The sequence below is a fragment of the Lutzomyia longipalpis genome, chromosome 4, assembly GCF_024334085.1.
Source record: "Lutzomyia longipalpis isolate SR_M1_2022 chromosome 4, ASM2433408v1".
Taxonomy (NCBI): Eukaryota; Metazoa; Arthropoda; class Insecta; order Diptera; family Psychodidae; genus Lutzomyia; species Lutzomyia longipalpis.
Window position 1 is genome coordinate 12,545,707 of NC_074710.1, and position 27,131 is coordinate 12,572,837.

At 31.8% G+C, this 27,131-nt stretch overlaps 2 protein-coding genes across 15 annotated transcripts; one reads left to right on the forward strand and one right to left on the reverse strand.

The window, feature by feature from the left end:
* Positions 1 to 49: 49 nt before the first annotated feature.
* On the forward strand, positions 50 to 18,693 carry LOC129796371 (protein kinase shaggy). Of its 13 annotated transcripts, none has more exons than XM_055838225.1 (9): positions 54 to 813; positions 3,322 to 3,596; positions 6,470 to 6,508; positions 7,039 to 7,149; positions 7,272 to 7,509; positions 11,839 to 12,032; positions 12,492 to 12,632; positions 14,881 to 15,067; positions 16,396 to 18,693. In XM_055838225.1, exons 1-9 carry the CDS (start codon positions 729 to 731, stop codon positions 16,659 to 16,661), a joined length of 1,536 nt encoding a protein of 511 aa, XP_055694200.1. In that variant the 5' UTR covers positions 54 to 728; the 3' UTR covers positions 16,662 to 18,693. The 13 variants fall into 13 exon arrangements, with proteins under 13 accessions (XP_055694210.1, XP_055694200.1, XP_055694205.1 ...); XM_055838230.1 differs by having other exon boundaries at positions 12,573 to 12,632; XM_055838227.1 differs by lacking the exon at positions 54 to 813 and adding an exon at positions 1,063 to 1,220.
* Positions 18,694 to 24,901: 6,208 nt separating this feature from the next.
* Positions 24,902 to 27,093, reverse strand: LOC129796381 (uncharacterized). 2 transcript variants are annotated; one of them, XM_055838257.1, is made up of 3 exons: positions 26,226 to 27,093; positions 25,520 to 26,084; positions 24,903 to 25,449 (listed from the first exon to the last, which is right to left on the reverse strand). In XM_055838257.1, the coding sequence occupies exons 2-3, from the start codon at positions 25,693 to 25,695 to the stop codon at positions 25,209 to 25,211; spliced, it is 417 nt and encodes a 138-aa protein (XP_055694232.1). In that variant the 5' UTR covers positions 25,696 to 26,084; positions 26,226 to 27,093; the 3' UTR covers positions 24,903 to 25,208. The 2 variants fall into 2 exon arrangements, with proteins under 2 accessions (XP_055694233.1, XP_055694232.1); XM_055838258.1 differs by having other exon boundaries at positions 24,902 to 25,449; positions 25,520 to 27,093.
* Positions 27,094 to 27,131: the final 38 nt, after the last annotated feature.

Here is a 27,131-nt window from a genome sequence, read left to right on the forward strand (position 1 = left end):
AATCTTTTTTTTGCAATTAGAAACTGCAAGAATTTTTGACAATCAGTATTGACTTGAAATAAAATCAAAGACGAAGAAGAGTGTGAGAAAAGTTGAAGGAGAAAATTTTTATGAAAAATCGTGCGTAAAAACGAGAAGGTATCTAGTGTGGAAAATGGTGAAAAGTGCATAGAAAAGGCAACAGCTGTGCTTATATTGTTTGATTGTGGAAAAATCATTGATGGAAAAGGGCTAAAATTGGTGTAAAAATCCATTTCAAAATCGATAACTTGAGAAATCGCACACATACACACACACGGAGACATTTGACAGAAATTCCCAAAGTGCGGACTGAGGGCGCTGCGAAACTGCTGAAAGTAAAAAAAAGAAGAGATTTTTTTTTCGAAAAAGAAAATTTGTGTGTGAAATTGGTGGAGGAAAATTGTACAGAAGGAATCCTTTTTGCCGTGGTGTGCAGTGGACATATATCCAGGGTGGAGAAATGTTAGCAAATTGACGGTGCTTTGTGTCTCTTTTGACTTGTGAACAACTTTTGTGTGGCGCACCAACACACCCCGATAATCTCCCGAAGGAGGTGAAGAAAACCCCAATTTTTGTGGGGCGACAAGGTGGTGACTGTGTGGTGCGGTAGATAAGGACGTGAAGGACCTGGCCGTAGGTGTTACATTCCCGTACACGGTGTTTGGGTTAGCGGAGGCGAAAGAGGACTTTTTCACGGGGCGCACAGCATGAGTGGACGTCCGCGAACAACATCCTTCGCCGAAGGAAAGCAGCAACCAGCCAATCTGGTGCTGGGTGGCGTTAAGATAAGCAGTAAGTTTCCATTGTTCATGCCCTTTGTTAGCTTTTTGGCCAGTACAGGGGCACCGTAGTACCCTGCATTAGGCCCAAAATGTGATGTGAAAAGTGCGAGAAAGCCGCGCCATTCGGCCATCTTTTTCTCTCACTCCGTGTGTGACTTTTCAAAGATGGACGACTGGGTCCGTGCCTGCGACCGATAGAGGAATCCCAATCTGCCCCTGAGTTCGCGACGAGATGTGTCAAAAAATGCCCTCGCACATCCAATTTGTCACCCACAATCGCACACCAGACTCCCTCGCAATAGTGCCAACTAATTCACTTTTAGTTCATTCTCGACCATTGCTTGGGAGCTTCCCCCGCACAATTAAGGGCAATGTCGAGCGGAGAGGAGGACAATGATAGTGATTCCAGCGATTCCAGTAAGCTTCCTGCCCCTCAAAAATCATCACCCCCACTTACAATCCTCCAAATCATCCCTGTGTGAATCCTCGTAGCCATCCAAGGGGGAACCTTATCATTATTGCTGTGAAGGGGGTTTTTCCACCCCCACTTCTACTGGCCAAATGCGTCGCAATTTTTGGCCTAAAAGACAGTGCGGAGAAAGTTTTTGCGGGCTGGTGGTGTGGTGGCTAGGTGATGATAAAATGCCCCCCGGGAAAAAAGTGCTAATTGGAGTGTGAATTCATAAATTTGTAAATGACGGAGAATCTTTAAGATATTTCTCATCAGAATATTCTATGTATGCTAATTAACCCGTCGTGCCTGCTTCATCCCCCCAAAAAAGCTCTATATCAGGATTCATTTGATTCTCGAAAAGTCCTGCAACATAGAAAAACCTGGAATGTACAATGAGATAAAAGGCAATTTGAAGACACTGCCCTATAGCTCATTGAGGTGCGCAGAAGAAACAAAAAAATGAAAGAAAACTGATATCAGGTTGATAAGGTTTATTGTCTCCACTATCGGACTGCTAGCTATCGTGGCGAGTAATCTGTGACAATGGCCAGGAAGAGTGTGAAGTGATTTGAGAAGTTGTGGCATTGTATCAAAGGTGCATGCGACTCTTTTTTTCCTTGCCATTGACGGGGCTTCTGGAAGACAGATCATTAAATTAGCATCAACATGGATCGATGGGAGTCTGTACAGAGATGTTTTGTTGAGAAACTTCTCCCTCCCTGTGCACAGAGAAATCCTCCTTCGCGACAAGATTGAGGAAGGAAGAAAACAAAATCTCCGGTGGTGTACCTCCGGGTGAATATTATTTCCGGTCTGAGTTGCGCATTCTTGTTTGTGCCACAAGCACCACTGTATAGTTTCCCCAAGTGATACTCACTGTCTGAAAAAATGTGGGGGGATGTAAAGTAGACTGCAGTCAATGTCTTTCAATTTCGCATAAATTGGAGAGATTCTAAATTTTGGGGATAAATTGGATTGGATAAAAGATTATCAGAATTGCGCGAAGAGTCCTTTAAAAGTTGTTTGATAAAGGATTAGGTGAATTAGGCTGGTTATCGTGCAGCTCTCTAGAAAGTTTTATTAGCCATGAAAAAAATAAGAACCCAAAAAAAACAGAGAAAAGATAAATAATGTCTTAGTTATTAGGAAGAATAGAATTTTTTAAATTTTACCTATGAGTATTAGCCTCTATCTATCCATTTCAAATGCGAAAAAATTTAAGGATCATGCAAAAAATAGCAAATTTGTCGGGGGGATTATTAAAATCAAATCGGTATAAAATCGTTTCTTGCGCTATGTTTTCAAAAAAAAAAGACCAAAAAAATTAAAATAATATTTATGATAATAATCTATTATGCAGTTTTTCGTAAGATTTTTACTCTAGTATACGTCTGATTATATTTTAGTAGCTTCAGAATTAATTAGAGGACAGCTAAAAAGGGCTAAAGCAATTATGAAGAGTTTATGTTGAGCAACTACTCCAATATTTTTCTCTATAATGATTGGTATTAATAGACAACATGATTAAGGTTTATTTTTAAAATTTTAATAGGTACCTACGTGAAAGATCAATTATTAATTGGCAAGCTGCATAACATAAGTTTTAATTTCTGAATTCAAAAAATAAATAAATTTACAACTTCTTTGCATATGAGGAAGGAAGGACAACACATATCCGGCGTTGCGCATGGCATTTACGCGTACCTATCAGTTTTTATTTAATGCACAATAATATCCTTGTGAGTTGCAACCTTAAATTTATGTGATTTCACGTTGACCAGATCAAATGTACTTTATCAACCGGTGTATCAAGAAGCATAGTAATACATAAAAATTGTCTGATACAGAAATGAATTTATTGCAATGTTTTTCGCGAAAAAGTTCAATTGGTGAACATTTGATTAATAAAGGTGATTGATACGAAAAAGGGGGAATAGATAAATAAATTCTTTTTTTGTTGATTCCGAAAAAATTTCTTAAAATAAATTATAAAAAAGAGATTTTTTTTGTGTGAAAATCATTCATTAAATTGTATTGAACGTTTGTGTGGTGACTTGCTTACAGGTAAGGATGGCTCGAAAGTGACAACAGTGGTGGCAACACCCGGCCAAGGTCCCGATAGACCCCAAGAAGTCTCCTACACTGATACAAAAGTCATAGGAAATGGGAGTTTTGGTGTTGTTTTCCAAGCAAAACTCTGTGACACCGGCGAATTGGTGGCCATCAAGAAGGTGCTCCAGGACAAGAGATTCAAAAACCGCGAATTGCAAATAATGCGACGACTGGAACACTGCAACATTGTCAAACTCAAATACTTTTTCTACTCGAGTGGTGAAAAGGTAAGATAATATTTTAAAAATATTCTTCATTAAATTCTAATGGTGTGATTGAATGATATTTTTTGAGTGTAGCAATTGCACATACCCTTCATATAATAAATTTCTCTTAAGTGCTATTTTCTCCCCACAAAAGGGCAACAATTTGATTAAGTAACAAACTTAGATACGTGGGATACATGTGGGATGGGAATCCTACAGAGGGGGCTGGGAGGGAGAGAGCTGAGTGGAAGAAAAAAAAGTGAGAGTCGCCAATTGGGGTTAAAAAATCAATGATGTCAAATAAAAGAAAACAAAAATAGTCAATGGTTAGTGCCAAAAAAAATACAACGAGGATTTTTTTTTCTTTCTTATTCGAACCCATCTCCTTTCGTGGTTGAAATTTCTCTTGAGACTCAAGCCGCATTTCTTTAGCAGAAGGGAGAACGATTGATATGTTTGTGCGTCGTATGCATTTGTTGAAATTTACAAATATCATTCCTTGCAGGGGCGTAGCCAGAGCCAAATTTTAGGGGGGGTTTTTACTTTTGGAATTGTACGTCGGGGGGGGGGGGTGTAGAAATTTCTTCTTCTTCATATTTAATTGTATGGCTGTTGAACTTCTTTAAAATCCATATAGCCAAAATGCACAAATACCCTATATCGGTATACCGATATAGACTACCGATGTAGAGTACTGACATAGCGTGACGCGTGCTGAATCCGCCTACTGATTGTCTTGAGGCATTGAAGTTCTTAAAAATCATCACAAATATACATTTTCTTCGATTACTTAAAAATCTTAAGTTTCGCTTAAGAAAACTTAAGATTTCTTAGGAAAAAAATAAGATTCTTTAGATTTTTCTTACCAAATTTTAAGCCAACTTAAAGAATCTAAGGAAAACTTTTTAAAAAAAATTTAACAAAACTGAAGTCTTTCTTAAGGAATCTTAAGACCCTGCTTTAGACTGTCTGACTAGTGAATTTCACCCAGGATCTTAAGTTTTTTCCTTAAGGATTCGTAAGAAATCTTTTGAAAACTTATTTTTAAGAAAACTTGTTTTTTATTTTAGACATTTATTGATATTAAGTAAAATGTAAATTGTGAATGTTTTAATAAAAGAAAATGAGAAAAAAAGATCCCAAAATTTAAAATTTTAGTGATTCTTCCGATACTTGATCAAAAGTTAATTTAGCTCGAGGGGGGGTTAAAACCCCCAAAACTCCCCCCTCGCTACGCGCCTGATTCCTTGCTATGCTTATGTGGAAGGACGTAAAATTTAATAGGTTTGAATATCCACCATGGGGAAAGTTTCCTTTACAAAGTTAATTTGACTTTTCAAATTGACAAATTATATGAATTTTTTATTCATTTTTTTTTTAAACTTGAAACTTGATTATTCATTTCTTCAAGAATGTCAAAAAATATGGAAATAATGGACCTAATTCAGCGACCAAGAAACCCGTGAGATTCGCTTGAAATCTTGATATTTCAAAGATCTCCTATGAAGTATTATTCCTTTTTATAATTTTATCGAAAGAAAGAGAAGAACTGTCAAAATCTTGCAATATTTTTTTTTCACAAATCACTTAAAGTCTTACAACTCCTACAACTCTGAAATTGTAGGTGTTCTGAAAACTTATAAAATAAAATAATATTTTAATTTGGCGCGAACTCGAAGTGGTGAATTCGAGTGGTGAAAAACGTACTTGCTCCGTAATAAAGTGTAATTTATCGCGTATAATTCAGGAAATTTCGCGAACAGTAGGAGTAGATAAGATTATTTGCAGTATTGACCAATGATTCTATGAAAAAAAAAATTGACAAAAATAAAAGATTAGTAGGTACATTAAGACCTCTTAGTCAAGACACATTTCATTTTAGCAGTCGTTTGCACTTCAGATGTTAATTAAATGAAGATTATGAAAGATTTAAACAAAGTAGCCAGTTTTATATATATTTTTTTATCTTTACACTCATATTGCTCTTTCGAAATCAGTTTGACTGTCCAAAAGTAATCAGTCAGAATACCAAAATTTTTCTGAAACAGTGCGAAAGGTGTCTTAGCTAAAATATCTTTGACACAGGTTGTATGTTCTTACTATATTTTATTAAATAATCTGTCAAATCACAACAGTTTACCTTTCTGCAAGTATTATTTTTTTTAATTTGTTCTTCTCGAATCTCCATGAAAGTTGAACTACAATTATATTTTGTTTTTCCATGACACACACCGCATCCACGGATATTTCAGTGATTAACAGATGAATGATTTTATGAATCTGATGCAATTTTACATTTATACCTGTAGCGCGCTATGAGATTAAATCTCACAGGATTGAAACTCAATAAAACATGGTGTTTGGGGTGAAACACGTGAAATGTTGTTTATTTGTACACAGCTTCAGGGGGAAAAAGATATGGCATTACTACATGTTAGGTATCTACATTCTAAATAGCATGTAGTTTTGAACTTTAAGCGTGAAAATATTGTCAAACTTGTGAAGAAATATGGAGAAAATTTAATTGAAAATGTATGCGGAAGAGGTGAAACAAATAATTTTTATTTTTTGCATTTTTCCTTTATGATAGAAAAAAGATTTATTTTTCTTGTTACAAAATTTTGTTTACTGCATTTTGAAATTAGGAGCTGTGTGAAGAAGGTATATAAAGTAGGGAAAGAGGGAGAGAGAAAAAAAAGAACGCACAGGAGAGAAAATTCTTTTTGCATGACTTTCATCATCACACCATTATAGTGTTTGGATTGTGTAAGAGAAAGAGAGAATTTTCAAGTTGATTTCAGAGTTCGTTCCTTTTCGTGTTTAATTTAAGAAAAAAAAAGTTTATAAACATATTTTGTTCAATTTACAAAATTTATTTACTTCACAATCTATAGGAAAATTTTGCAACAGGGTGCTCTGAAAGCTGGGTAGAGGTAAAATCAATATACTAAAGGATATAGGAAGGATTTTCTTTTTTAAACCCAATCCATCACACCTCCACCATCTTTTGATTGTTTTTAATCATTCTGTCCAATATTGTTGAAATACCTCATAACGATCTTATTAGCTGACCGCGTACAATGAAAATTTTTCCTATGAGAGAATTGAGGAAAATATGTGTGTTTTCAAAAAGAACAAAATAAGGTGGAAAAGTGAAGAAGGAATGGGGGAGGGGGGAAGATGAAAAAAGTATTTTTCTCATTTTCCTCACGGTTTCTCCTTGTGCAAATGATTTGTCTAAATTTACCACATAGTTTTTAGCACTTTAAATTTTAATTACATTTTTTTCTCTTCACCTCTTCGTGCTCAATGTGTGTACCCGAAAAACTTCTCTGTGTGTGTATGCGTACCTTTATGACCTGTAATCTCTACTGGACATTCTGTAACTGATTTGTTTCATTTTTTTTATCCCACAATCACTTCCGCTCAATCCCCGAAAAAAAAAACAATCTCATCCATGCAGAAGGATGAGGTCTATTTAAATTTAGTATTGGAGTACATCCCCGAGACAGTCTACAAAGTGGCTCGTCAATATGCCAGAAATAAGCAGACCATACCAATCAACTTTATAAGGGTGAGTTTATACACACAAAAACACTTTTTCTTGCACTACTATTGATCATAAATTAGAATCACGTGTTAATAATTAATATCTTGCGTTTTTTTTTCTTTTTTCTTCTATGTCTCTCATTTCAGCTCTATATGTATCAATTATTTAGGAGTCTTGCATACATACACTCGTTAGGTATTTGTCATCGTGATATTAAACCACAAAATCTGTTGCTGGACCCTGAAACGGCTGTGCTGAAATTGTGCGACTTCGGAAGTGCTAAGCAGTTAATTCAAGGAGAGCCAAATGTCTCATACATTTGCTCACGCTACTACCGTGCTCCAGAACTTATTTTTGGAGCCATAAACTACACTTCAAAAATCGGTTAGTTAAACTTTATTTACTTCATTCATTTTTCCCCCTTTTTATATTACTTTGCAATAGGGAAGACCGGGGGAAAATCAATTTGCATAAATATTTATCTGCAGGATTCCCCAAGGGCATGAAAATTTCCTCGATAGGTCATTCTTATGGGAAATTTCCTGGCCTACAACTTTGTCTCAGACCATTTTTCTGTATCTCCACGGGAAATATAAGTTTTCGAGCTTTTCCTGAACCCTTCCGCTTCTGACTTTTTTTTTTTAAACTCGGTGAGGTAAATATAGTCATCAGTGGGGTAACTAAAGTCGGTGGAATTTTCCGATATTCCCAATTTCACCCATATTAGCTGTGTTTCTTTCAGACACAGCTTTTGTGTACCGAGCAAAATCGAAAGTCGTCAGATCGGGCTCAAACTTGGGATAAGCACGAATTAGGGTCCCCACATTCCAAAAAACGTATGCGCCAAAAAAATTTTTTTCCGGCCGGCCGGCCGGCCGGCCGGCCGTCCGGAACCTTTTGCTAAATTACAAGAGAACGGTGATAGATAGAGACTTGCGGTAAACGGCAAAGTTTAAATATCGACTGGAAGACGTCCGATTATGACATCAAATTTTACCCCCCACCCCCGCGTCCGCCATTTTGAATAACCTCAAAATTTTGTTTTCGCTATATCTCAGCCCCTGTAATAGCTAAAAATCTGAAATTTTGATATGTTGTAGGGGACATCAAGAGCTTTCCAACGATACCTCATTTTCAAAAATCGGTCAAGCCGTTTAGTCAATATGGCCGCCACAATTTTTCATCGAAAATCGACCATAACTCGAAAACGGCTTGACCGATTTTGATCAACCCGGGGTCAAATGAAAGATCTCAACAAACCCTACAACTCTCTAGAACATTCGAAGTTTCAAAAGTGACCGCTAGGGGGCCAAAAATCGAAAAAAAAATTTTCGATTAGTTTTCGATGAATATCTCGAAAACGGCGACATAAATTTTTTTCATTTTTTGATATGTTGTAGCTGACCATATTATCTAGCTTCATGCCAAAAATGAAGAAAATCTATGGATCCGTTCTCGAGATATAGCTTTCCAAAGTTAGCATGTCATATCTCGGGTTCTACAAGTCCGATCTTGATCAACTCAAGCGCAAATGAAAGGTTTCATGAAACCCTACAAATGTCTAGAACATTGCAACTTCGAGAAATGACCGCAAGAGGCGCTAAAATCGAAAACAAAGTTTTCGAAAATTTCGAACTCGAATTTTTCGAAAATGGCGACATAAATTTTTTTCATTTTTCGATATGTTATAGCTGACTTCAAGACCTTTCAAACAAAAAAAAATTTATGAAAATCTATGGATCCGTTCTCGAGATATGGCCTTCCAAACATTTCTTAGGGTATGACTTTTCAACTTTTCCCGACTTTGCGCGTATTTATATTAATTCGCGTTCTAGTTTGCTCTCACAAAATTGGTACACTGAAAGAAACACAGCTCCCGTAAGCTTGGTCAGCTTACCAGTACATTTTTCAATTAAAAATTAATAATTTTCTGCTGGTTTATAAATAAATTGATTTTTAGATAAAAGACATTAAGTCATTTTTTCAAAAATAGACTCTAAACTTGTTAATTAATAAAATACTTTAAAAAAAAAGTTAGTCATAAGTTAATGCTTAACCACCTCGCTGAATATGGATGGAGTTTAAAGTTCATTTTAAAATCAAAACTTTTCCACCCAGAAGAAGAGCTACATAGAATCTATCTGCGCTATATTCAACAATAATTTATGTCTATCTGTGTACTTAGCTGTGAAATGGAATATTACATAATTACATGCCAATTTTAACACACAGGATAATATGTTAATATTTTAAAATTTCCATGGAAGATTAAAACAATACCATAAACCAGAAATTTTGCTCTTTTCACGTGAAAAAAAAGTTCATTGGAATTATTTCGTGTTAAAATTAAAATCTTTTCATTTAAATCATCAGTGCAGAAGTTTCAATCATTAATTTTTGCCGCAAATTCAGAATGTAATTTCAATTTGAAAATTACATTGTAATGCACTGGAAAAAATGTATAGACACAAGTATTACCTAAACGCCGAAAAATGTTTCAATTTTCAACAAAATAATTTTTCACATTGTGAGTTTTCCTTTTCATGGCAATTTTATACTAAATATTGTCCATTAAAAATGTGTATAATGATGGCACAAATACATCATATACATTTAACTTTCTCGTGTGAGAGCAATAAGAAAAAAAAAGAAAAAGAAGAACTCAATGGGGCAAGTTGAAAAACAAAGCTAAACCGAGCGTTTCGAGAATAAATAAACATTTTATAAAGAGTTGGTAGTATGTATATGCGTAAATATTTTATTGTGTTTAAGTTATCTCTATATGAGGAAAAGTCATATAAATTGATAAAATTCAAAATGGATTTCCTATTACGATGCGATGTGGGGGGAAAAATTTTTCCAACATCCCGAAAAATGAGAATTATCGAGACAATATTGCTCAATTTTGCTGTTCTAAAGGTGAAAATTGAATGGAAGTGAAACAACACGTAGACATGTGGTTAAAATATTTATAGCACTAAAAAAAACCTTCATGAGAGAGCAACGAGAGAGAGAGGGAGAAATAAAGAGAAAAAAGGAACCCATAACATTGCTCCTTTGAGACTAAACATTTAATGGTGCGTTGTATTTAAATGGCGTAAATTGTGGGGAGGAAGTTTAAGTGTAGTTATGCGGAAATGGATGGCAATGAAATGTATAGCAAAATTTTATTAAATGACCAGATGAGCGCGACAAATAATTTGGTTTTGGGGAGTGAGGCGGAGGAGGTAAATGTGCGTGGGCAAATTTCATAATTTCACCCTGACAACACCTATTGTATGTGAAGTACAGTATATTGCAATTGTAATTGCACAACATTGAAGTATAGGTAGTACTACTCTCCCTACCTGGTATGTCCGTCCATTCTATATTCACCAAAAGGATTCCATAAACATTCGTTAAACTTTGAAAAATATTGTACTGATTCTTGGAAAATTTATACAGATTCATAGAAAATGTTTTCCACAACTTTTCCATTATAAAGTTTCATTTTACGCATTTAAGTATTTTATTAGTTTGTAATTTCTCTAAAAAGTAAAACATCAACTTTTCTACATATTTGTTATTTTTACAAAAGAAATATTATTCCTGTAATTAATAAAATTATTCTGATAAAGTTTACAATTAATTGACATGTGACAGAGTTCTATTTGTGTAGTAAGTAACTATCCAATGCCAATGTGGGAGAATGGAATGATTTAATTCAATTGAGTGTGATAGCCAAAAATATCTCACGTCACGTGTAAATATTAAACTCTGACCTCTTCTTTTATCTCTTAAGAATTGCATCAAATGTTTTGTGCAATCACTTGTACAGAAGAAGTTTACAAACCTTTTATTGTTTTTGTATTTTTTTACAGATCTTTTATTGATTTTTTTATTTAGAAGTAATATCTGAGATCTAATGACTTGAATTAATATTTTTTAAAAAGAGAAATATAATTTTCATATTTTTGCCCTTAAATTATAGAAAATCGTTTTATAAAAAAAAAGAATTGAAATATATGGACAAAAATTTATCCATTGCATCATATATTGTGGACCTGATGAAGAAGCAAAACAGCGTTCGAAATGTCGCATTTTTCGTATAAAAGTTCATTCTGGATTTATTAAAGACAGAGGGCGTAGTCAGAAATCTTTAAAATGTCGTGTTTTTATTTTTTGGAAAACAAGATACTTTAATATTAATGGGTCGTTTATTCGAATTTGTAGCTTTTATATGCATTTTTAACGTTTGACGATTCTTTTTAACGCTTAAAAATTCATTTTTAACTCTTTTGCGTCCACATTATCACGTTTTTTTTTTATCACAATAGCTATTCTCAGAGCACATTGTTCAGTCAAATCGTCTTATTCAGTCACATTTTTGTAAATTCAAATAAAATCAATTAAATTCAATAAAATTCCAGAAAATAAAATATTGTTCCGTTTAGGTTAACGTATTATCCAATAACGTCAATATGTTAAACTTATTACGCTTTTTAGTCTTTAAAATGATTTCTTTAGACTTGTAAAGAAATCATTATTTATTTTATTTATTTCATCCACTTAGGTACATTTTTTGCAAGAAATCGTTAAATATCCTAGTTTTTTTTTATGGTTAATTAGTCATCCAAACAGCCTTTCTGAGATACGCTAAAGATTTCAAAAATAAATAATATGAGAAAAATCACGAAAAAAAATCATTTTCTCATTAATATTTCTTTCATGTAGATGTATGGAGTGCTGGATGTGTATTGGCTGAGCTCCTCCTGGGACAACCAATATTCCCGGGTGATTCGGGTGTTGATCAATTGGTGGAGATTATCAAGGTTCTTGGTACGCCGACACGAGAACAAATTAGAGAAATGAATCCAAATTATACGGAATTCAAGTTTCCACAAATCAAAAGCCATCCATGGCAAAAGGTGAGTCTTGAGTTATTTTTAATTTTATTTTTTAAAATTTATTTAAGAAAAAAAATATTGAAATACAATTTCAATTAATTTTTGTATTTTGTACACTAAAAGCATTTCTCAGACAACATTTTGTGGTGATGCAATAGTTGGTGGTCAAAAGATGTGCATTTTTTCTTGTTCCCAAAGTTGAGAAGGAGCTCACAGCATTGTTGCACACATTTTATTTTTGTTATTTATTTATCAAATCAAATTATAAATCCATTCCATGCGGCATTTTGAATGGGATGTGTCTCTCTACATATTTATCTCAATATTATACCATTACCTTGTTTTCATTGTTTGAAAAAAAAAATCAAGAAAATATTATAATAAAGTGATGAAACTTCAATTTTCTAGCGAGACTCTACCGATATTTTTTTCTTTTTTTTCTTTCCATTTTTTTCTTTCAATTCTTTTTCAATTATTCAGCCTGAAAACCCTGAAAACTCTGAAAACCCTGAAAACAGTGAAATCAACACTCATTGCTTAAACGACTTAACTTCGTTTCAGCTGTTACTTGAGAAAATGCAGCTAAATACACCTCCATCCACTGAACGACAGTGCAAGAGAGTAAGAAGTTGGTTTTTTCTTTTTTCTTTTCACATTTCATTTTTTTTTAATTTCTTAATCAGTTTTATATTATTCTTCTTCTAAAATAAAAGAAAAAAATGAAACAACACTGATCGCAACAAAACTCACTGCCATATTGCCTAGAACGCAATGAAACGTCTCATGAGATTTTCTTTTGAAAAAATTTTGTATTTTGCAGTGATTTTTTTTATTTGAAGATATGCAAATCTTCTGTTTTTTTTTTTTGAATTTTTTGTACAGTCAAAAACCTGTGAAAAGTTTTTTTTTTTTTGAAAATATGTATAAATTTTGTTTTTTTTTTCAATGGCATTCACACTAACTTTTGAGTGCAAATTGAGAGAATATGATCGAAAGAAAATAATCATAATAATAAAATCACAGCTAAGTAAAAACAACAACAACATAGCAAAGCTGCTAATGTGCGATTCAGTAGTTGGAACAAGGATAATAAACCAAAAGAAAAAAGCGCAAAAGAAAAAATCAACTCACACAAGAATTAAATCTAACAAAACTTCGTTCTTTTTTTATGTTTTTTTTTTTTAATGTTGCGATTCTTTTTCTTTATTTGACACCTTTGAATTTGTCCCAAAGACTTGCAATGCATATGAAAAAAAAATGCTAAAAAAAAGGAATGAGTGTTGAGAGTATTGTTTATGTTTTCTTTTCTTTTTCTTTATTTTTTTAATGTTTATGTGCATAAGGAGAAAAAAAAGTTTAAAAAAACTGCAGTAATGCCAATGTGGAGAAGATGTGCTGCATTATAAAATAAGAATAATTGAAGAAAAACTTGTGATATTTTTTTTGTGTACCATTTGCATGGGAAATATTTTGGATCTACTGACACAATTTCTTTGACCCCGTTTTTGTTGTCTTTTTTTTTTACTTCGTTAAATGTAATAAAAGATGTTGGCGAATAAAAGATATATGAATGAAATAATTTACGGGCTTTGTGCAAGAGTGCGCAAATGTGTTATATAGACAAAAATAAAAATATATTGGGTCAGTGGGGATGAAAGAGTCAATTTTTATGTACAAGTATACCTTTTGTGGTTTATCTTTAGAATTTTTTTTTACTTTTTGTCTTTTTTAAAAAAATTTTATTCGTTTCTGTATGAAAAAACTTGTAATTTGAGAAAACATTCTGGATACAAATTTTGTATTAGAGAATTAAAAAAAAGTTTAATTATGTCAAAGAGTGAAATTCGCTTAGTCAGATAGTTTAAGGATTTCTCAATTTTTCATCGGAATTTCTTGAGTTTTATTAAACAAAAAGTTAAGATTTCTTAAGTCAAGCTAAATACATATTTTTCGATGATTTTTACGAATTTAGATGCCTGAAGACCATTAGGAAAAATCTTTGAAAAATACGAATTTGAGCTTATTCAGCCTGACTAAAGAAATCTTTTCGAATGTGAAAAGTAGAGAAATTTTATTTTTTTTTAATAAATCTTAAATTGTTCTTAAGAAAATTTATGACATTTTTAAGAAAACTTAAGCCTTTCTCAAGAGTTCTTAAGAGTGTATGACTAGTGAATTTCATCTAAAGAGTCTTTCCATTTCCCACTGAGGTCAGATCTTTAAAAATATTTGTCCAAAAATGCAAGCAATGACGTCACCATTTTTGTTTTTTTTTTTTTGTCTCTTTCAATACCTAAAGCGTAAAGAGACCTCATTGAAAGTCATTAAAGAAGCACAAATTATCTACATGCATTAAAATGGTCAAATAACAATTATATTATCGACGTCATTTTTTACTTTTTTGGGCTAAAACTTTGACTTCAGTACCCAAATACTTATGATTATGTTGTGCTCAGAATATTTTAGTTCTATATTTTTTCTTTTATACTTAGCTCTTTAATATTCAACTTTTCTTCTTTTTCTTTCTACACAATAACACGATATTCTTATAAAAGCAATTTAAAAACAAATATTGTACAAAGATTTTGCCACCTATAAGCGGATAGTACCTCCTCAGTGACCCAAACTGTTTGAATTGCAGAAAAGCAATTTGATACAAAAAAAAATACAGAAATTCATAATGTGAATATAATATTTAATACACATTTATAAATCAATTTGGTATTTCAGTCATTCTTTAATTAATTAATTAATTATTAAAAAAAAAACAAAATCTTTTCTCTTTTCTCCTACTTGGCGTATTCTTCGCACGACGATGACTTTTGGTGGAAAACAACAAAAAAAACACCCGTGAATTGCACAAAAAAAGGTTTTCCGTGCTCGCACACCACCGGAGGCGATTAGCTTAGTGTCGAAATTACTGGAGTACACTCCAAGTGCCCGAATTACGCCACTACAGGCGTGTGCGCATCCATTCTTCAGCGATCTAAGGGAATGCTACCAGCGACTCCCCAATGGAAATGAATTGCCGCCACTATTTAATTTCACGGAGCACGGTGAGTGTATATTCAGGAATTAATTAATAAAGTACGAAGAAAAAATCCTTTCTGTGCAGAGAGAGGGTAATTTTCCTTCTTTATTGCAATCTTGTACGGGGGGTGGTGTATATTGAATATAAACATATACCTTGCACTAAATTGGATTATCTCTCGATTATTGAGAAAACTTAATAAAGTCAATGAGATAAATCTCTAAAGAGGTCTATTGGAAGCATGGAGTTAATTTCCATGAAGCGGATATCTGAATAATAATCTACATTTATGAATGTCCCGCATATTTACACTACCCGTCAAAAGTTTCCGAGCAAGCAAAAATTGCGTATTTTTTAAGACAAATTTCAAGTGGCTATATCTCCGGCTGTTGTCCAACGATTTTTTTTAATTTACCAGTATTGGAAAGGTACATTTCTCACCTTTTGAAAATTGTTATTTTTTTGTAAATCGGGTAACCCGTTATTTCTTGGCAGCCATTTTGATAATTTTAGGCAAAAGTGTTTTTTCACGATTTCATAAATTTTTACTTTGACCTCTTGCATCTCGGCCACTAGTGCACCGATTTTGACAAATTGATATCATTTGAAAAGGTAATTTAGTTCCCTTTTCTAATCTTTTAAATTTATGCAAATCGGTTAAGCGGTTCGGCCGTGGCAACCGTTTTAGTGAACCATACCTAATGAAAAAAATACATTTTTGAGTATATCACAGACTGTGGTTGATCAATTTTCAAAAATTTACCAATTTTAAAAAGGTAAGAAATGTACCTTTTCAAAACTAATAAATTTTTGAAAATCAGTTGACCACAACCGGTGATGTAAGTCACTTGAAATTTGCCTTCAAAAATACGTTAGTTTTGCTTGCCCGGAAACTTTTTGAGGGTTGTTTACACGTTAAATGGGGATGAAAAAAGGAAAATTGTGATTAAGTCAAGAGGATTGGAAAGTTTTACGACTTCGGCATTCTTTAATACTAAATAATTATTCAGAAGCTTTGAAAAGGAATCACAACTACAAATAAGAAAAGATTTTTTTTATATTTTAGGACTTAGATTAAATTGAAAGCAAGAACTATCTTCCTTAACAATAGTTTAAACCTTTCGCGTTCCCGTGAAACATTGAAGAGGACTTTTCTCAATTAGAACGTCTTCTTTGGCCTTTTTTACGAGAATTTGATGCGTTAGTAACTTGAAAAAAAAATTAAATTCATAGAAATAAAATGATTCACGTTTGCTTCACCGTATTACCCAATGCACGTGAAAGGGTTAACATCCTTTGATTTAAATAATAAGGAATAATTTTACATTTTTTTATTTTGTCTCCTTTATACAGAGCTGTCAATTCAGCCAAGCTTAAATGCGCAACTTCTGCAAAATAGTGCTTCACAACAGCAAGGGCCAATTGCGAATGATCACGCGGCCGTTGCAACGGGCTCAAGTCAAGTGGCTGGTACGTCGCTGCCACAGGGTGAGAGTCAGTCGATATCGCAACATGTGGTGTCATCATCAACTGCCGGAGATATTTCTGCGGCAGTACCTGGAGCAGATGCTGGGGCTTCAAGCCAAATGGGTATGGCAACGTCGACGACTTTGGGATAAACTATCTCTCTCTCTTCATTTTCCCTTTTACTCACCCGCTCAAATGTCCACGGAGAGACTTTTTCATCCATATATGAAATGCAAAACAAAATTCACCCAGCTTTTTCTCACACAACACTACTCAAGGGCTTTTGAGGAAGTAGAAGAGAAAGAAAAGAAGAAGAACGAAATCCAAATAATTGCTATTATGTGACGAAAGAAAATTTTTATGAGAATATTTCTCTATAAATAAGTTTTTGGAGGGTTTTGAAAAGAAAAATGTTTCAACTAAAGCTAAAAAAAATGAGTTTTTTGGATGGAAAAGTTGTGTGTGGCACAAAAAGTAAAGAAAAGTGAGCTGAAATGACGAAGAATAATACAGGAGGATTCTCTCTTTTATTTCAACAATTCCTTCAGTTCGCAAAAAAAGTGAATACTATTCTCCATTTGAATCCAGCTTGAGAGAGAGACAAAAAGAGCGCAATACAAGTGGAGGTGAGTAGAAGAAAAGAGAATTTAAATCAATATATTAAAACACACGAGTTAAAAAAAAGAAGAAAAAAAAATTAAAATATAGATGTAATTCAGATGAAAAAAAATATATTTAGTTGAAAACGTGAGTAATGTGTACGATGTGTGAGAGTTGAGAAGAAAATATTCTTAGAGAATAATCACTGATTAGATGAAAGAAAAAAAAGTAATATAATTTAATCCTTATTTTTCATATAAAAAAAACATGATAGATCGTGGATTAGTTTTTGTTTGTTTGTGGAAAAGGTATGACACACAAAACATTGCGAGAGGGCAATGAATTATATCTAAAAAAAAATGAATGGAAATTATGGACCCATTGTAGTTGATGAAAAAGGAGAAAAAATGGAAAACTTATTCGTAGCAGCTTCAAAAAAAAAAAGGTAAAAAAATCATCTCTTAATGATTTACTGAAGATAGAAAAATTATTAAAAGAAAATTATATATAAAATACACTAAATTAAATTACAAAATGATACATATTATGGTAAAAAATATATATTAATTGAACATAAAATGAAGGGAAAAAAACAAATGAAATGCGTGAAAATACGTTGGAGTTAGCTTCAGTAAAAAAAAAGTGGTAAAAGAAAATCAGAAGATGAGATGATAAAAACACTGCGTGCTAATAAACTGTAGTAAGTTTGTTGTTATACTTGTACTATTATACTTATTGATGATCAGATAAAATGAGAGTAAAAAAAGAATCTATATATATAATATTTACGAAACGTAATGCAAAAGAAAACGTGAAAGATGTGGGTGTAAATGTGGACAAAATAGTACTTGAAAGGTTATAATATTTAGTTAAATTTCTTAATTTTTTCCCTTTTTTATTTTTTATCCACCCAAGTTTTTTTTTAGACTTTGTATGAGGTAAAAGAGTTTAACAAAAAAAAATGAAAAATACTGAAGAATAAGAAAAAAAAAGAATACTTTTAAGTCGGCGTAATTCCTCTTGTCTTTGTTTTAGCAACAACAAAAAATATTATATAAATAGATAAAATTTCATTATAATATTTAAAGAAAAAAAAAAGAAAAATTATTTGTATATTTGTTTAGTAAATGAATCATAATACATCATAATCTCTCAATTTAAAGAAGAAAAATAATATTTGTAACACTGTAGTAGAGTGAGAGAAAGAAAGAGAAAAAACCACCCCCTGGTTTAGAAAAAAAAAGAACTTTTAATATCACGATAGCAAAAGGAGGTGATAAGAATACAATTTAAAAAAAATATCACTAAAAAATTTTACCGTAAAAATGCAAGAAAGTGCAGAAGCAACACAAATTATTATTTCCTAAAAAAAACAAAAGTAAATAATGGAAGATGGGGCAATTAGAAATATTGGAAAATAGGTAAAAGTTAGAACATTGGTACATCTCTGTTTTTTTTTCTTTCTCCACCATCCAAAATAATCCCATGCAATTGTGCAGTCTGTTCAATTAGAGTGTAAAAACAAATTAATTAAATGCATTATTGTATAAAAATTTAATTAAAATTAAATAATATTCAAAATTATATGTGGTCTTGTTTTTTTTTTTTCTTCGAAGCAAGTGCAACTTATGCCGTTCATTCAGTCTTCAAATTGAAATTAAAAAAAACATAAATTAGAAAATGATCAGAGAAAAAATTGATTTTTCATGAATTTAAAAAAAAATTATAATCACTTTTTTCTATTTGAATAGACTGCTCAATTTATATCTTTATAGATTATTTTTCCTCAATATAAAGCAGTTAAATGTGAAAGAAAACACTAAAGGAGTTTATCCGCTTCTACATGGGCTAAATGCCTTATCGACGTAACAATCCGGTTAGGTACGTGGAATTTTGTAAAGGACCAAAAACGAACGAATGTTTGGAATGTAGGATAGGGTCATCTGTAATCATCCAGTTTGAGTCCGATCTGACGACTTTCGATTCTACTCGAAACGCAAAAGCTCTGTATGAAAGAAGCATAGCTAATGAATGAGAATTCGCCAAACAAAATTTTCCATTCGTTTTTTTAGTTATTGAGATCAGCTAAGAAAATTCAGGAAACATTGATTAAAAAATACTAACAATGACGTCATAAATCTATTTTTTGTCTTTTCCTCGTCGAATATCAGTGACGAATCATCAAAGCATATGCTTCATACACTGAAAGGATAAAAAATGCATTTATGACGTCATTGTGTTCATTTTTAAAACAAATCTTTGCCGGATATTTCCAGCTCATCCTTAAGCTCTTTTAATTCTCAACAAGATTTTTTTTTACGTATACTGGTTGTTTTTCGAATCAGGGATTTTCCTACAGAGAAATGAATGAACTCCTTTTATTTGTCATGGAGATTTGAGGATGGATTGGGTTGTATTCTGCGACCAAGAAATCCTTGAAATCGTTCAAATTTCTGATCGAATTCTTGAAATTTCAATGATTTTTTGGTCACACAATACGACCCATTGGGATGCAATTTGGACGTTTTTTATTATTCTTATGTTTACATTTTCAAGAGAATTCCGTAAATGAAGAAAATGTTCCCCAAAAGTTTTCGCTACAGTTACTTAATCTCCCTTTAATTAATAATTGCCGAATTATTTTTTTTGTGTTCATAAATAACAATTTAATTCAGTGGGAAATATGTTAAATATATATTTAAAAAAGAAAATGTATGAGTGATAGAGCATGTGGGATAAAAAAAATTATTAAACAAAAAAAAAAGGAAGAAATTACCAGTGACATGATATAATATTTTAAGTTTCTTTAATAATCAATTTCATAGAGTTATTCTAATTGTTGTGTAAATTAATATTATAATTATATTGAAAGGTAAAAAAAAGAAAAAAAAAGATTAGTGAGTAAAATGAATTATTAATTGTCGAGTTTTATCTCCAAACAAAAATTGTAAATATAGTTCTTTTTAAATAAAAAAAATGAAAGGAAAAAGAAAGAAAGAAGGATTAAAGTGAAAACTGTAATAATTTATATACACCACACTTCAAAGAAAAAATAATATTTTTACAAATTATACTGGGAAATATATTATTCAAGCAAAAAAAAATATTCATTGTCAAACATCTAGAAGTAAACAGGAATGAAAGTACAGTGAAATAGCAAGAAGAAACACGTTGTATTAACCATTCTAGAGTGGAAAAGTAAAAGAAAAAAATTAATGATAAATAGATTATAAATGTTTTAGATAAAAAACAAATAAGTGGCGAAACTTTTATCCATATTCAATGAACAAAAAAAAATAATATCAAACATGTCCGTGATTTTTCTCAATTTCTTTCTTTAGTTTATAAATTCTCCTAATCATAAATCTAAAATATATTTCTTTTTTTTCTAATTTATAATTTAATATATTTTCAACTTTACGAGACGTTTCAATATTGCTACTGCAATATGCGTAGTTGGAAATGAAAATTTCTTTTTTATTGTAACAAATGAAATTCAAGAAAAAAATTATTTTTTAAATTTATAAATACAAATAGAATGGTGGTAAAAAAAACTCGGTTACTGTAACAGATAAGACGTTTAACTAAAATAAAAAAAAATGATGATTATGAAACAAATTAGGTGACCAAACACGTAAGTTAAGTTGTAAATTTATATAGTCATTCAATCACTGTCTCTTTACCAAGAAAGAAACAAATGTTTAAGAAAAATCATGAAGGTAATTAAATATGTGCGAAAATGAAAAGAAAAAGAGGGAAAAAATTATTTAAAAAAAAACCAAAAATCTATGTAAACTCCCGAGACGAGAGTCTCACAAAGAGAACATTATCATCAAAATTAAGTAAAAAAAAAACAAAGAGTAAATGGTAAACAAAAAAATATACTTTTAGTAGAAAAATTGATAATGTAATACAACGCTACAGTGCAGAAGTAAAAAGATTCATTTAGTAAAAGGAAATTCTGTTGTAATATTTGAATTAAATTATTTGAAGAAAAAAAATACTTAAAATGAATCCAGATCAAATATAGCAGGCGAAAACAAACAAATCGTAACCTATAACAAAAAATTATAACAGTGAGAAGTAAGAAAATATCTTTCGTGTTAAAATTGCGTGAAGAAAAAGAAATGGAAAATCGTCAAAATTAATTGTACGTAGTAAGAAAAGAAAACAATTCTCTATTTTTTGAATGAAGCAAATATTAACAGTAATTCACAAAATATTCTCAAATCTAAAAAAATCTAGCAGAATACAAAATTAAATTTAAAAAAAAAAAATAAAAAATCAAGGGGAGATAGAAAATTTCCATTATATTTCGTAGCAAGCATTGCGTCGGATTTTTGTTATAATAAGGTTAAGATATATGGATCGATTCTGTCAGAAATCTTTGTCTTCTTTCAACTTAAAAGTTCTTGCGCGATTTTGACATTTTATATCGTTCTAATGGTTAGAAAAAAAGAAAGAAATGTTAATACTTTTCAGAATAGTGATTTTCCTTTTGCTAAACGACTAAAGAAATAACACAAACTTTCAAACAAAATTTCAAGATTTTTAACACAAAATGGTCGATTATTCAGTGACCAAGAGATTCTTGAAATTTTAAGAATTTCTTCTGTAAGTTCAAGTATTTCCTGATTGCTGAATACGACGCAATACCAAAAATCTAAATACTGACGAATTGCAATAAAAGAAAAAATCTTTTTGGTAGAATCGATCCCAAATATCATGAAAATAAAGAAAAGAATAATAAATCACAACATTTTGGATAATTTTCTTGGTTTTTCCTCTCATTTACTCTCAATTGATGTTTCCTATGTTAATTGAATAAATCCTAAAAATTAATACTTAACCCAATCACGCCCATTTGGTAGATTTTAAATAAAAAATTGTTAAAAAAAAAATAGGAAAAAATCTGCAAAGTAAATTCATAATGAAATTTACACACGTAGAATGAAAATTTTATAACTATTAAAAAGAAAGGAGAAAACCGAATCCAATTCTAATATTGGAAAGTTTTAGTTAAAAAGTTTAAAAAAAAAGTATATCTGAAAGATTTTTTCTGTATTTTATAGAAGAACGTTAGAACAATACATCTCAATGTTTTTACTAAAGATAAACAAATGAAGAGAATAAATATCAATAAAAATTCGCACTGATTGAAAAAAGAGGGATTGCAATGCAAAGTTAAAAATTTATATTAATGAGAAAAAAATTCGGTGAGATTCCTTCTTGAAAATGAGCCTTTTTGGTGACACGAAGACATATTAAAATAAAAAAATGTTGATTATGCACGCATTTTTGCATGAAAGAATTAAAGACAGAAGAACAAACATTCAAAAAGAATTTAAAAATTCAATAAGAACACCACACTTTTGCTAAATTACCTACATGAGTGTTTATTTAAAAATAAAATAAAATTCTGAATAAAAAAATTAAGTATTTATTTTTAAGCACTTTATTCAGTTCACAGCAAAGATTTTGAACTTAAATTTAAAAAAAAAAAACTTTCCAACTTTCTGACCAATTTTTCTAATTTTTTCTTTCCCTTTAATTAGAAGAAGAAAAAAAAGAAAAGAATTTTATCCTGTAGCTTCTCTCTACCTACACTATATATTATATTTCATTGAGAAAAAACAACTTTGACAGAATATTTAAAAAAAAAAAAAAGCATCATAGAATCTTTAACTTCTCTGTAATGGAAAAAATCTACACTAATCTAAATAAAAGAAAAGAAAAAATAGTAACTAAATAAATTATAGATAATTGTGACTCGTAGACGCAAAACATCTTATTACATTTTACAATTTGAAAAAACACAATATGAGAAATTTCCCATGAAAAACCGAGGCAAAAAAAATAAAAATAAAAAAGGCATATACACGAAAAAAAATTAAAACAATTAGGATATCCGTAGTTAAGGCGAGATGATGATGATGGTGGAAAAAGGTTGACATGGAGCAAGAAAAAAAACAAGTGTCGGGAAAAAACAATTTTTTTCTTATCTCTGTATATAAAGAATTAAAAAAAATGAAAACAAAAGAACAAGGAAAGTAATTTAAAGATGTTTAAAAAGATGAGAAAAACCCAACAAAAAAGTATAAGATTATGATTAATGACATAAAATATTTATATTTCACTTTAGTTATTAATTAAAAACAAGAATAATAATGCAATAAAATAACGTTTATCCGTTTCATTATTTTCGATCGTCTTTCACGGAATCTGTTGTGAAGATGAGGAGGCTCCTTCTAGAGATCATTGATAAACTTGGAAAAAAAATTGATGTAGCGCTCATCTGAAAAAGTAAGTAAACTATGTAAACCTCTTTTAATATTTAAGGTACGTACCTAAACGTTTTATTGCACATTAACCCTTAAAGACTGAAAGGATTCAAGTAGATTTTAAATGAATTTTGGTGATTATTATAATCAAGATATAAGATAAAATTTTCTAGTAAATTCGGCTTTAGCTTTTGAAAGCTAAGCTTAAATTTTCTCAAACCAGTTTTAAGTTTTTTTTTTCTAGGCAAAGTTAAGTTTATTAGGCTGAAGCATAAAAAGTCGCATTTTTATTTTCCTCTCGACTGCAATGCCGAATAAATTGAAGTTCAACATTATCTGCAGTCGTTAATCTAAATTTTATAAGGCTAGGCCTAAATTCTTAAAGCTTCGCCTAAGTTAGAGGTAGGTCTAAGTTTTTCGATGTTAAGTCTGGTTGATATCTTCCAATTTTCATGCCCAAAGACTAACCGTTTTGACGCATCTAAATTCAGAAAAGAAAATCATCCAAACACACATTCAGCCCCTTCAGCCCCACTTCAGCCGAACTTAATCTTTAAATTTTAAAAGAAAAATTTTAAACTTTAGTCAAGCTTAAGAAACGTATGAAATGGACTAAGCCGAACTCAATTTCTGTACGACTGATATTCTCTTTAGCAGGCTACTTACATAAGAGGGCTTTTCTCCATTAACACAGGAGGACAAAACTGGTAATCGTTGCCAATTCGACTTTTTTAAACCGCCATAAGATTAAAATCTATTCAACAGAAAAGTCAGTTTTTTTTAGTTTGACTTAAAATTTTTAAGCCTGATTTAGATTTTCCTGAGTTGTCCTGGAAAACATGTAAGATTTTCTGATAAAAGAACTTGAATCTGATTAAAAATAAATCTTAAATTCCATTGAATAGAGAGCAAGTTTATAAATGTTAAGTCTATAGGACTTCATCATAATATTGTTATTTTATTTTATTTATTATTATCTAAACACTAATCACATTTTTCCACTTTTCTCAGCCAGAGAATGGAAATTCAAAATTCTGGTACATCAAAATCTGCATTGGTATTTCCTCTTTCATTTGCTTTTTACTCCATCAAAATCCATCCAGTAGATCCTGAGAAAAACCTACCTTTTTGTTTTAGGGCAATCTGTGGAAAAGTCGGAAAATCACAAGATTGCGTCGCATCTAAGATGGCGGAAAGTAACTTTCTTACACTTAAATAATTAGGCTACAAATGTAACCAACATCGGAAAACCAGGTTTAAGAAAAACCTCAAGAAAAATGAAAACATTAAAAATATGTCAATTCCAACAATTTTCCCAAGAGACCAAAATTTAAGCTCAAAGTTTGGGGTTAGAAATTCGTGTCCTCCAAGTGTTAAATCGTTACAGAATAAAATCACTTTATTAAATTTACCAAAATGGCCAAAATGATATTCTTAAACTTCTCCATTTTACCCCGATAAAAAACTTGCCAAGTCAAACTATTGTTAATTAAAAAATGAACTTTTTCATATTTTTTTTATTTGAACCTTATTTTTATACATTTGGCTTACACAAGTAATAAAAAATGTGTATGATTTTTTCTTAATATGAAAATTCTCTACGGAAATTTTAGAGAATGCTAAAATTTCAAATTAACGACAGAACAAGAGAGCACTGAGAAAATCAATGCTAAAGAGATCTCACAGAATTGAACTAAACACGCATCCTCATCATCCAACTCCTTATCGCAGTCGAGCTTAGAAAACTTTTTACAATTTTTGTTTGTTTGTTACTTTATACTATCTAAGAGGTTAATTAGGGGGGGGGGGATGGATGTTTCACGTTGGAGTACCCATTGCAATGGTCAACATTGCCAGGATGAGGGTGATGTGTGATATGAGCATAGGAACGCCATTGTTATTGATGGCGGGTCGGGGGTAGATGATGTGTACTGGAGGTGGTTCATTAATTTCATCAAAATTGTGGTTGAAAACATCGCTGGATGCACCCCCACCTAGAGCACCATTCAGAAGATTTTCCACTTCACTAAATACCAACGATGACGAAGTCCACGAAGGGCTATGGGGGGAAAGTTTATTGAAGATTAGTTTAAAAAAAATCATTGAAGAAACAGCTAAAATCAACTCACTGAGCACAGCTGTGAACGTTCTCAGCATTCACTGCAAAGACACCAAAATTAATGGGGCCACGTGTGATGTCCTGAACAACGTGAATGCACCCACTAAAGGATTCCCGGTAGCGTCCTCCGGTGAGATTTGACGCCTTCGGAATGCCCCCAATGTGAATGTGTCCAGGTAGGTGCATAGAACGCGAACTAGCACGTGTTTCGCCATAGTCAATGTAGTTGTCCAACTCTAAGCTGCCCTGATTGGCAGCTCGCTTGAGAATTGCCACATGCGGTTGTCCGTCGTCAATGCGCACCACCCCATTACGGATCCGCGCCTCTTGGCCGTCGAGACGAAAAACAAACTCCAAGTACCCACCATTTGCTGCCAGAGCAACAAAATCCCCCCGCGGGACAGCAGCAGTTGACTTCTGACCATGCCAGAGGAGCAAGCCATTGGGTGCTGTGGTGGAGAAGATGACGGCAAGTGCTGTTTCATGCTGCACAGAACTATTGGGTCCAACTGTGAAATAGTCCAGCTCAATGAAGCCATTCCCCTCTAGTTGAGCTGAAAAATCCAGCTGCAGTTCTGTCCATGGAAATCAGCCAAATTATTTCATTTCTTCTTCTTTCTCATTTACTTTAAGATTTGCAAGAATTTCCCGAGAAAATATTTCAAGGAAAAAATATGAATTTTTTTTTTAAAGAAAAGGAGTTTATTCGCCTCTACATAGGAAAAGTTATTAGAGAAGAAAATTGCGACACATTTGTAATCTTGTAGACAACAAAAAGAAAAACAAATTAGAAATCGTCAGAGACTTCCGGTGAAAACAGCTGTAATAAGCAGGCAAAGATTTGTTGAGAAATCTAGCCAATGACGTCATCAGTGTTTTTTTTATTACATTTAAATCATTTTGCAAACGCGGGTAGTTTCAGAAGCAATTTCCAGCCAATTTTTAAACAAAAGAATAAAAAAAATTGTTGGATTTCTCGCAAAATGAATGTATTGGTTTGTCCAATATTTATCCGGATTTCTAACCTACCATTTTTACCATTACATTCAATGGGGAAGAATGAGACAAAAAATCAAAATTGTACTGAATTTATGTGAATATCTTAGGCTACAAATCCATGTAAATATTGGACAAACCAATATTTCAAATGAAATGCAATATTGACTAAAATTTAGTATTTCCATTATTGAAAACAAATCTTTGTTCTCCAAAAGTTTTTTTTTTTTTAAGTTTTCCCTCTTTTCCATTTGGTTTTTAATTTAGTTTAGTTTAGCTCCCATCTAGGAGTGTTTCAAAACTATCTGGCTATCCCATAACTCACTCAAGAACCATACACGAAACATTAGCGCAAAAGTTTTACACGATCAAGGGGACAAAAACACAGTGATAACGTCATTTTTGGAATTTTTTGGACAAATCCTGATTGACTTTCTTCAGTTGATTTCAGAGTGGAAAATAGTGTGTTTTCTTTAGTTTTTTTTCTTCTCAAAAATATTACGCGTGTCCCATATTTTCCTCACTAAAAAATTTTCTATACAAATACGAATAAACTCCTTTTGTACACTAGAGCATCGGGGGAGAAAATCTCAAAATTTTTCACCTCTTCACTGCATTTTGTAACG